The following is a 12,314-nucleotide window of genomic DNA, read 5'->3' as shown; positions in this document are numbered from 1 at the left end:
CAGAGCAGTTTTTAAACTAAATCTTGGGGGAAAACCGACAGGAGATGAAATGTCTCTGGTTCGGGAGGACTCGTCTCAAAGAGATGAAGGGTTAGCTGCTATTTTTCTACCGGGTAATGGATCAGAGATGTCCACTGTGATGGTGACAAACAGTATGGACTGTCTGCCAGAGTCTCAAGGAAGGTGGCAGGCCTAGCTTGCCTGGGAAATTATAGATGTTTGTATGCAAATGCTAGAAGTGTTCGAAGTAAAATTGGTGAATTGGAATGTTTAGTGTTGGGAGAAAACATAGACATTGTGGGAATTTCAGAAACTTGGTGGAATGAGGAGAATCAGTGGGCCACGGTGATTCCTGGATATAAGTTATATCAGAAGGATAAGGAGGGAAGGGTTGGAGGTGGGGTGGCTCTGTATGTCGGAGAGGATATATGGTCCAGTAAGACTGAGGTCAGAGAATTAGATTCTCTTTTAGAAATGCTTTGGGTTGAAATAGAGGGCCCAAAAGGCAATTTAACTATGGGAGTTTGTTATCGCCCACCAAATCAAAAGGGAGAGAACGATTATAATATGATGGAAGGCTTAAAGATAGCGGCTAAACATAAAAACTGTGTCGTAATAGGCGATTTTAACTACCTGCAGATTGATTGGGTCAATATGAGTTCTGGTCAAGAGAAAGAGATTGAGTTTCTTGATGCTCTCAATGACTGCTATGGAGCAGATGGTCTCAGAACCTATCAGGGGTGGAGCGATCCTGGATTTGGTCCTAAGTAATGCCCAAGACTTGGTGAGAGATGTAAAAGTGATTGTGCCACTTGGGAGCAGTGACCATAATGTTATTGATTTCACCGTTTGTATAAATAGGGAGTTGCCCAAAAAGACCGCCACAACCACGTTTAACTTTAAAAGGGGTAAATTCTCTAAGATGAGGAGGCAAGTGAGGAGGAAACTGAAAGGAAAGGTAAATACGGTCAAAACCCTTGGGGAAGCTTGGAGACTATTTAAAACTATAATCCTAGAAGCTCAGATAAAATACATACCACAAGTTAGGAAAGGCACAAACAGGTATAAGAAAAGGCCTGCATGGTTAACAAACAGTAATGGAAGCTGTAAAAGGTAAGAAGGACTCCTTTAAGCGGTGGAAAACCAGTCTAAGTGAGATTAGTAAAAGGGAACACAGGCTGTGGCAAATCAAATGCAAGACTGTGATCAGGCAGGCAAAAAGGGACTATGAGGAGCATATTGCAAAAAACATAAAGACCAACAATAAAACTTACTCCAAATATATTAGAAGTAGGAAACCAGCCAGGGAGACAGTGGGGCCCTTGGATGACCATGGGGTAAAAGGATTACTGAAGGAGGATAGGGAAATGGCTGAGAAGCTGAATATATTATTTGCCTCCGTCTTCACTGTGGAAGATGAGAACTTTTTGCCTGCCCCAGAAGCACTAATTTTGGAAGGGGTGTTGAAAGACCTGAGTCAGATTGAGGTGACAAAAGAGGAGGTCCTACAACTGATAGACAAATTAAAAACTAATAAGTCACCGGGTATGGATGGCATACATCCAAGAGTTCTGAAAGAACTCAACGTTGAACTTGTGGATCTTCTAACAAAAATCTGTAATCTTTCATTAAAATCTGCCTGCGTTCCTGAGGACTGGAAGGTAGCAAATGTCACCCCCATCTTTAAAAAGGGTTCCAGAGGAGATCCAGGAAATTACAGGCCAGTCAGTCTGACTTCAATACCGGGAAAGTTGGTAGAAAGCATTATCAAGGACAGAATGAGTAGGCACATTGATGAACACGGGTTATTGAGGAAGACTCAGCATGGGTTCTGTAAGGGAAGATCTTGCCTCACTAACCTGTTACATTTTTTTGAGGGGGTGAACAAACATGTGGACAAAGGAGACGCAATAGATGTTGTTTACCTTGACTTCCAGAAAGCTTTTGATAAAGTTCCTCATCAAAGACTCCTTAGAAAGCTTAAGAATCATGGAGTAAAAGGACAGGTCCTCTTGTGGATCAAAAACTGGCTGAGTAATAGGAAGCAGAGAGTGAGTATAAATGGGCAGTCTTCACAGTGGAGGACGGTAAGCAGTGGAGTGCCGCAGGGCTCGGTACTGGGTCCCATGCTCTTTAATTTGTTCATAAATGATTTAGAGTTGAGAGTGAGCAGTGAAGTAGCCAAGTTTGCAGATGACACTAAATTGTTCAGGGTGGTGAGAACCAGAGAGGATTGTGAGGAACTCCAAAGGGATCTGTTGAGGCTTGGTGAGTGGGCGTCAACGTGGCAGATGCGGTTCAATGTGGCCAAGTGCAAATTAATGCACATTGGGGCCAAGAATCCCAGCTACAAATACAAGTTGATGGGGTGTGAACTAGCAGAGACTGACCAAGAGAGAGATCTTGAGGTCGTGGTAGGTAACTCACTGAAAATGTCAAGACAGTGTGCGATTGCAATAAAAAAAGCCAATGCCATGCTGGGAATTATTAGGAAGGGAATTGAAAACAAATCAGCCAGTATCATAATGCCCCTGTATAAATCGATGGTGCGGTCTCATTTGGAGTACTGTGTGCAGTTCTGGTCGCTGCACCTCAAAAAGGATATTATAGCATTGGAGAAAGTCCAGAAAAGGGTAACTAGAATTATTAAAGGGCTGGAACACTTTCCCTATGAAGAAAGGTTGAAACGCTTGGGGTTCTTTAGCTTAGAGAAACGTCGACTGCGGGGTGACATGATAGAGGTTTACAAGATAATGCATGGGATGGAGAAGGTAGAGAAAGAAGTACTTTTCTCCCTTTCTCACAATACAAGAACTCGTGGGCATTTGATGAAATTGCTGAGCAGACAGGTTAAAATGGATAAAAGGAAGTACTTCTTCACCCAAAGGGTGATTAACATGTGGAATTCACTGCCACAGGAGGTAGTGGCGGCCACAAGCATAGCCACCTTCAAGAGGGGCTTAGATAAAAATATGGAGCAGGTCCATCAGTGGCTATTAGCCACAGTGTGTGTGTGTGTGTGTATAATTTTTTTTTTTTTTTTTGCCACTGTGTGACACAGAGTGTTGGACTGGATGGGCCATTGGCCTGATCTAACATGGCTTCTCTTATGTTCTAGAAGATGCCAAAGCAAGCTGACTTTCATCCAAGGTGATTATTGTCTGGTGAGTAATACCCCCTTAGTAAGGAAAACGTCAAAATGTCATGGGAACAAAGTGACCCTGAATCAGTATCCTGTGAATGAGTCAATCACCAGGCACGGATACCAGTGAAACGTCAAAAGTGTTAACAGCTTGCTCAGTTTCCTCTCCATGCTTATTGGGAATCTATGGGATGAGCACATTTGCTTAGCTTTATAGGAAATTAGTAAGCATGTGTTTGTTTGTTTTTAAAAGTTGACAAATGCACTACAGATCATGCCAAATACAAGAGGCAAAAAGTTCTCATGGAACCTACTTCCATATACATGAACATTGCACTAAAATTTGACTAGGTACTGGTTCTGCTGCTATTGTTCCCAAAAAACAAATTGCCTTCCTGGAAAATGATAGCAGCATGGAATAGAGAAAACTTTAAAATACAAAACTTTATTCATCCTCTTATGTTCTTTCCAGAAAAGGATATTCATATACTTGTAGCACATTCTTTAAAAATACTGCATATACAGTAGAACAAAGTTAGAATCCGGTGGCACCTTTAACCTTTTGTGTACATGCACACTTCCTCAGATACACAGCAATTGAAGATAACCATTCAAACATATAGACAGTGGCTGAACAGCAAATTATATTAAAATATCTTCATCATATTGCATGCTATGTGGAGACAAAACAGCTAAGTTTAGAGGGTCAACGGTTGTTTGGATTTAATTAAGGGAAACCAGTGAAGCAATAAATCTGTCAAAATAGGAGATATATGCATAAAAGTATCCTTCCTAATTGTGGGAAGTTACCCTATATACTCGAGTATAAGCCTAGTTTTTCTGCCCAAATTTTGGGCAGAAAAAACCCCTCCTCGGCTTATACTCGAGTCACTATTCCGCCCGCATCCCCGGAATTCCAAGGACAGCTAAAGCTGGAGTTCAACTCTCCCTGTCGTCTCCCTCATTTGGCAACCTTTGGCTGATCACTCCCTTTTAACGCCGTGCTAATAATAACCTTCTGTCGGCATCCTCTGAGGCTGTGAAGCCCGGAGAGACAGACCGTCAAGGAAGCGCTGCACAACAGCGGAATTAGCCAGAGAGAAGGGCAAATTGGGGAGGTGGCAAGAGCTGCTCCATCTGCGAGGCGAAGAAAGAGAGTGTGGGATGGATGGATGAACGGAGTGGTTGTGGAGCGGCCGCAGGAGGAGCATCAGCAGCCGCCGCCCCCTGCTCTCCTCAGTGAAGGGGGAGGGGTCGTGCTGGGACTGGTGTTTTCAGTCTGACCAGAAATGACTTCTGCCTTGGTATTGTTGATTTGTGTTCTGCACCACCATTCTCCTCATCTTTCATTGCAAGCAGCATTGTGGCCTTACCTGCCACAGGAATAGTAACTGCTGCGTTTCCCACCCTCGGCTTATACTCGAGTCAATAAGTTTTCCCAGATTTTGGGGGTAAAATTAGAAGCCTCGGCTTATATTCGGGTCGACTTATACTCGAGTATATACGGTACTCTGAATGCTAACTTTGTTCCATTGATTCAGACCAACACAGCTGCCCACCTGAATCTAAAAAGGTAAAGGTAGTCCCCTGTGCAAGCACCAGTCGTTTCTGACTCTGGGGTGACATTGCTTTCACAACGTTTTCACGGCAGACTTTTTACGGGGTGGTTTGCCATTGCTTTCCCCAGTCATCTACATTTTCCCCCCAGCAAGCTGGGCACTCATTTGACCACCTTGGAAGGATGGAAGGCTGAGTCAACCTGGAGCCAGCTACCTAAACCAGCTTCCGCTGGGATCTAACTCAGGCTGTGATGACTGCAGGATCTACATATACAATATTTGCTCAAATGTAAGACTAGATTTTTTCACTGGTATGCTTTCTCCCAGAAAAAGAGGGGGTTGTTTTATATTCATATACAAGGTGAAGTAACATCCAACAAACATTTTTTGCCTGTATAATTTTAAACAGGGCCTTCTTAAATTAAGGTCATCTTCCTCTCAAGCAAATATGGTAAGAGCAAAAATGGTGGGATGGAAAGAAAATCTGAAAAAAGATATTTACCTGGTTTCTTTGGACATTTTTGGCATTTATGAAAACCCCAGGAAGTACCTACAGTGCCACAGCAATCTTCTTGTTTTGAAAGACCGGGAAGTGCTTTGCCGCACTAGAAAAGTGAAGTTGAAAAATCTTGGATTAGGGTTGTTAAAAGACAAACTATTTCTAGAACGCTGTTGTATTAATATCACTATGATATATTATAATCCCAGAGCTAAGCAGATAAGCCACTGACTACACAATAAGCAAAATGCTTTCTTTGGGCTAGTTTTAAAGTCACATCAGTTCAGTCTTAAGTCGATATACCTCTTATGTACAGTAAAGTCAATGGGCTTAGTAGAGTGAGAGACTCTGCCTGGAATTGCATTGTTCTTGGGTTATCACAGCAGTTTAAGATCCCTTCTTCAATGGCTAACTTTCAAACATTAGCAAAGCAGAATGAGACAGTGTCACAGAAAAACAGCTTCTGCACAACTGTAGCAATATAAAAAGGGGCCCTTATTCAGACCAATGCAGCCTGATTCATGTGATCTGAAAACAGAACTAAATGGGAGTTAAAGTGCTATGTACATGTAGGGTTGCCAAGTCTAAGTCAAGAAATATCTGGGGACTTTGGGGGTGGGGCCAGGAGACATTGGGGGTGGAGTCATGAGCAAGGTTGGAACAAGTACAATTGAACTCCAAAGGGAGTTCTGGCCATCACATTGAAAGGGAGTGCACACCTTTTCAATGCCTTCCCTCCATTAGAAATAAAGAAGGATAGAGGCACCTTCTTTGGGAGCTCATAGAGTGCCCAGTAGACATTTCCCTCCCCCCGCCGCTTTCTAAAGTGAGGGGAGGTCCTCCAAACCGGGGAATCCCCTGCCCCCTCCCTCCCTCTCTCACACATACACACTTACTGGGTCTGGTTCCTCCACAACTTTACTTGCTCTGAAAACGAAAGCAAAACAGACAGAGGGTCTGTGCTCTGACAAAAGTGCTGCTGACCCTTCCCCATGAAGCACTTCCTGTTTCCTGCTCAACTTTAAATGCACATATTTTAAAAACGGATGTGTTTGCAGGTTTCTAAACCTGCCGGAGCTCTAGAGATACATGGTGACTGTGGGGGTGGGGCTTCCCCCCACCAGCCAGCTGGCTGGGGGCAGGGGGAAGCCTGTAAAACCAGGGGATCTCCCGCTGGGATCTGGGGATTGGGAAGCTTATGTACATGTGGTAAAGTAGATGCACCAAAGTCACCATTTGTTAGTTTTAGCTTGATGTTTTATCTGTGCCACATCAAAAGACAGCAGTTTGGTTAACGGAGGCATAATAAAATTTTAGTCCAGACTGAAAAAAACTGACATAAATGTGTGCCAACTTTATTATCTGCTTAAAACCAACCTCTGTTCTCTCAATTAACATACCAAGACTATATGAAATCTGGTTCTCATAACTTGATAGCTTGCGGTGGCCTATTCAGAGTTCTAGAATATAAGGGAGTCATACACACTTGCTACTATGGCTGGAATTTAGCCTAGATTTGCTTTTGGTGTGCCATCTACAATGCTTAAAAACCTAACGAATTATGTGCACTTGCATCCAAGCACCGCCCCAACAGAACGTAAAGCAGCTGAGAGATACAGCAATCGGTTGAATCCCTAAAGTAAGGAAGGCAGACTTGTGGCAGATCCGTAAGAAAATGTTTGCCTCTTACATATACAAATTTATAAATGACAACAAATTGGCCTGCTTACAAAAGAGAGAACACCAGGACTGCTCCATAACAGAAGAACAAGTTATAAAGTTTCCTGGCTTCAGGAGAAACTGTGAGGCTTTGCCAAGTAACCCTCAGATAGACCTTGGCTATGAAGGTATAGGTGAAGCTTTATTGATATGTTACTAGTTCAGAGCTTCCCCTTACAGGGCCTTGTCAAAAGTGAAATGAAGAATTGCAAACAGCATTAAGTAACTCAGGAAAGCGCCGGCTCCCCACCACCACACCTTCACACATGTAACACTTCATTAAACAGTCCAAAGGGAACCCATCTCCTTATCTCCTGGCAGGATGATCAACTGCACTACGCACCTTTTCCATAGTTACCATATGCTGAATATTAGCATTTGGTTATTTTCTTTCACACAGCATTTGGAAGACCAACAAATAAATATGTGAAGATAAAATTAGGCAAAATGTTTCCAAAGGATTTTGCACCTTTGGTGTAATTTCACAAACTTTTTGTTGAAAAGAACAGTAAGAACATCCTCCACTGTTCTTACAAGGAACATATAGCGCTATTTCATGCCTGTTAGTCCCTATATTGCTGTAAATGTAATGCTGAACATTAAAATGGTTCTAGTTACTTAACTCACTGCAATGTTTATGCTTTATGCATCGCTCTGTTGCTGGATTTGCAAAGATGGACACACCTTTCCCTCTCTCTGCATACTTTACAAGTAAACCAAAGACAGACCTTATATATCTAAATTCAATGTTGAATTCACAACCACAAATTAAGCATTCAAGAATATTTGTACTTTAGTTTTTCACCAAGAAACTGAAGCGTACTAGCCACAAGTTTTATATCACAAAGATCAGACTCTCCCGATGACCTATTTTCAAGAACCAGGCAATGCAGCGAAGTATTGCTTCGATACTTGCTGATTCTTTGTTAGCATTCATAGTTAGATTTGTGGCTATTAACATACTATGTTTATTTAAATTCAAAACCCAATGATAAATAATTTAATCTCTAATCACAACTTATTGCTACTGGTTTACACAAGTCAGAAATCACAAGACAGAACTGACAGAAGGGTAAAAAAAAACAGTTCTGAATATTTCCATCATCCCCAGATGATGCCATAAAACTCCCTGAAATTTCAAAACTGTTCACAGATATTTTTTTTTTCATGATGGGGAGTTCCAACTAAATCTTTAGTCCTGGGTCCACCACTGAAGGTCACCATTTTGGAATATTTGCTGAAGCCTAATGGCTACAGAGAGGCTTTGAGGAACCAGTCAGGGTCAGCTTGGAAGGGTGACCACTAAGATTTTTTCCCCAGTCACCTTCCCTCAGGCACATTCACAGAAATCCTGTCAGAAATATATGAAGACTATGCACCAGATGTTTTAAGGTTCAAAACCACAAAAGAATATTTATCAGTTTACAAAAGGTAAGGAAGAGGGATAAAATAATATTAATTAGTTGTATTAAAAACAAATCAATTGGCAGGCAGATGGTTGGCAAAATAATCAGTCATTAAACACTAGAGGTTTGTCAGACTGGGATACTAATATAATTTTAAACTGGCAGAAGATAAATAAACACCTTGAACAGGCAGGCAGTGCCTACTGGACACTAGGAACACTTTGCAGAGTTGATGGTCTAAGGTTGAACTTCATAAATCATAAAAATAATAAAAGTCCACACTCTTTTCCATTCACATAGAGGATTCCTGACTTGTGTCAGTTCAATATTCCCTTACAGACGTACACACTAGCATTCAGGATTCATACTTTTTGAGTGATCTAACCAGCCCCTCAATCCTGTGTGTCCCACCCAGCTAGATTCCTTGTCTGACTCTTGGGAATCCTTCCAAGCCACAAGAATCCAGACCCAGTATTTGTGTGTTAGAGTGTTCTTATTTAGACCAAGAGACTGCCCTGATGTGCTGACAGATCTCCTCAGATAAGTTCTCCTCACAGAAGGTGCCTGGTTTTGTCCCCTTCTGCCCAATAACTCTCTTACAGACAGAAACTGTTCTGTTTCCCAAGGAATTCAGCCCACAGGCTGTCTCAGTTCCTTTTCCAGTTGTTTTCACAACTGATCAGCTTCAGATCTCTGACTGTTCTCAAACTGATCTCCACAGTTCCCAGACTGTCCCAGTCCTAAAGCTCCACTCTCAGGTGTTTTACTTCCCTCCAAGCGTCTCTCAATTCACTACGTTTCTGTTACCATAGCTGCAGTCCAGCCAATTGTTACAAGGCTGTTTCCCCAGCTTCCAGGCTAACTTGCCTGAGTCCGTCACAGATGCCTAGCCCATCTCCCTCATCCAGGAACAGAAGACTACCCCAGAAGCTCTGAGACAGTCTTCCATTTCATGACAGAAGAAAATCTGTCACCAGCGTAGCTCTGTATGAAACTTAGCAGTCATTGTCTAAAAGACTACAAATGTTTCTGTAAAGATTGTAAACGGTTAACATATAAGAAATCAAAGGTAAAATAAACAGTTTTCACAATGGAAGTAAACAGAGAGTCTCCCAAGAAAATGTACTGGGATTGATGCCATTCAATTTACTCATACTCAAAAGCGGATAAAGTCATTTTACAGATACACCAAATTATTTAGAATGATAATAACCAAGCAGACTGTGAAGAGTTCCAAAAGAATCTCAGCAAACTCAGTGACTGGGCAACAAGAGTGGTGGCTAAAATTCAACATATTAAATGCTGTGTATATTGTCATTAAAAATACTTCCTTAGTTCACAGAATGAGTTTGTTCTGTTGAAGAATATCACCCCATATAACAAAGTCACATAAACAGACAGGCTCAGATGAAGAAGAGAAAAATTCTTAAGTACTTCCAGACTTTCTAAAAGAACTTTTGCAGCATTTGCTTTGGCTTTCATTGAACATTCTTCTTAGACAAGCAACATTCATGCCATTTTATTTTATCAAGTAATTAAAACAGCATTTGATGCTTTTGCTATCTGATACACATTTAATCCTCTGATATTGCTACAGGTTCCTGGGGGGCGGGGGGGACATTCTGCCACTTTAATAGAAACCTAATGGCACTTTATATACCTTCATGACATGAAAAGCTTCAACAGCCCATTTCCATACTTAAACCTGCCTCTAAAAGGGACAGGACATGTTTATCCATTCTGTTGGCAACCTTAGATATTGCACAGCATTGACACTGCAAAGTATCACTGCAGATGGAGCATGAATTCCTGTAAATGTATTCATGCACATTTTTGACAATGTTTGCTTAAGATCGCTTGCAGCCAAGCCTTGAGCTTCCAGGAATTCCAGGAAACTATAACTATTTTACTTTATATTTCTGACTAATCTTAAGGAAAAGTACTCCATAAACTAAAATCTTAAAAGTATGAAACATCTGATATTACTTTGAGAATTTTTTTTAAAAGAATTTGGCAAATTACAATGCAGACCACTATACATACTCTTTCTTTGCCATAGAAAATGTCTAAAATCTGTCTGCAAATGGGCAGATGATTTATCCCCTAAACACGTTGATAGTTGGATCCTCTCTTTCTTTGATGGAACACTGAATATATTGACCAAAATCATCACCACTGACTATGCTACAGTATAGATTTCTTAGGTATTTCCATACTTATCCCAACTTGCACATACAACTGGATTATACCATCTATATTTAATAACTGTAATGGATAGTCTGCGACATGGAGTGGTATAGTATAGCCCAATCTTGTCCAATCTCAGAAGTTAAGCATAAGAAGGCAATGGCAAACCACTTCTGCTTAATCACTTGTCCTGAAAACCCTATGAAGTCACCATAAACTGGCTCCACCTTGACAGCACTTTACATATATACAATGGATAATCTGCAGCTAATAGTTTTATTTCTTTACTTCATTTATAGCTTGCATTTCTATCTGAAACTCAAGGCAGGTGACACAGTATTAAGACAATGCAACAAAACAGCAGGAAACATCCAATAAATACTACCAACAAGACTAGAATCACACACATTAGAAACAACAGACACATAAAAAGGTATCAGACATAAACACTACAAGAATGCAATCACAAAAGTAGAAAACAGTGCAGTAAGAACAGGAAAAGGACAGTGGAATAGACCACAGTGTTGCACTCTTTATAAAAGCACTCTCCATTCTAGCATACACTAGCCTTATTCACATTATGGAAATGCCTCCTGAACAATTCTGTTCTACATGGTTTGCAGAATGACATAAATGTTGGGTTCTTCCTGAACTCCTCAAGCAGGCCTTTCTTCAAAGTAGAGCCACAATGGAGAAAGCATGTGTACAGACAGCTTTTGATCTTACCCATTTGCAGGGTGGCCCCTTCAGACATCTTTGCTCAGATGAGCAAAACTGTCATGGCAGAGCAAAACAGAAGAGGCAGTCAATGGAGTATGTTGTCAAAGCCTTTCACAGCCAGAGTCCATTGGTTGTTGTAGATTTTCCGGGCTGTGTGGCCATGGTCTTGGCATTGTGAGAGCTGATGTTTCACCAGAAGCTGTGGCTGGCATCCTCAGAGGTGTAACCCAGAAAACTAGAGTTCTCTCTGGGTCAAATTGAGAAGAAATTGGTAGGCAGGTAATTTATATCTACTCAGGCAGGTGAGGAAGGGCTGAGTCATTATCTTGTGGGAACTTCCTGAGCTGTGACATGCCAACGGAGGAGCTTACCTGAGGGGGTTCTTTTCTACATAGATTGGCTATAGAAATTCTAATTTTATCTGTAGTGCTGTTGTATGGCATTTTGTGTTTTTCAGAACTAGAAGCATGCCCTATTCATTTTTAAACTTACTTCCTTCCTGTTAAAATTGTGTTTATGTTTATGGATTTCAATGGCTTCTCTGTGTAATCTAACATGGTAATTGGATGTGTTGTTCAGCATTACAGTGTCTTGGAATAAGATACTGTGTCCTGTTTGAGTTAGGCTATGTTCAGCCACTGCTGATTTTTCAAGTTGGCCAAGTCTGCAGTGTCTTTCATGTTCTTTTATTCCGAATGCAACGTTGTGTGGTCCCAAGGTAAACTTGTCCACAACTGCAGGGTATGCGGTATACTCCTGCAGAAGTGAGGGGGTCTCTTCTGTCTTTTGTTGATTGTAGCATCTGATGTATTTTTCTGGTGGGTCTGAACACTGTTTGTAGGTTATGTTTCTTCATAAGTTTTCCCATCTGATCAGTTATTCCTTTGATATATGATAAAAACACCTTTTTTTGTGGGGGACTGTTTTTCTTCAGTTGTTTGTTTAATCCTTGGTTTAATTGCTCTTCTGATTTCATTCTCAGAGTAGCCATTTGCTTGAAGTGTGTGGTTTAGATGATTTAGTTCATCAATGAGAAAATGTGGTTCTCATATCTGTCTTGCATGGTCTACTGTTTTAATTAT

The 12,314-nt window shown here is 41.1% G+C and overlaps 1 protein-coding gene across 2 annotated transcripts in view; it reads right to left on the bottom strand.

Moving 5' to 3' along the window:
* LOC132575862 (latent-transforming growth factor beta-binding protein 1-like) overlaps window positions 1–12,314 on the bottom strand; it is a 368,464-nt gene that overhangs the window by 285,367 nt on the left and 70,783 nt on the right. For both annotated transcript variants that reach the window (XM_060244552.1, XM_060244558.1), the window contains exon 4: window positions 5,204–5,306. In XM_060244552.1, the coding sequence (XP_060100535.1) occupies window positions 5,204–5,306 (103 nt within the window). The remainder of the gene's footprint in view (window positions 1–5,203; window positions 5,307–12,314) is intronic.

This window comes from Heteronotia binoei, chromosome 1, assembly GCF_032191835.1.
Source record: "Heteronotia binoei isolate CCM8104 ecotype False Entrance Well chromosome 1, APGP_CSIRO_Hbin_v1, whole genome shotgun sequence".
NCBI lineage: Eukaryota > Metazoa > Chordata > Lepidosauria > Squamata > Gekkonidae > Heteronotia > Heteronotia binoei.
Note: the sequence above shows the minus strand (reverse complement) of the source record. Positions and strands in the feature narration are given on the sequence as shown.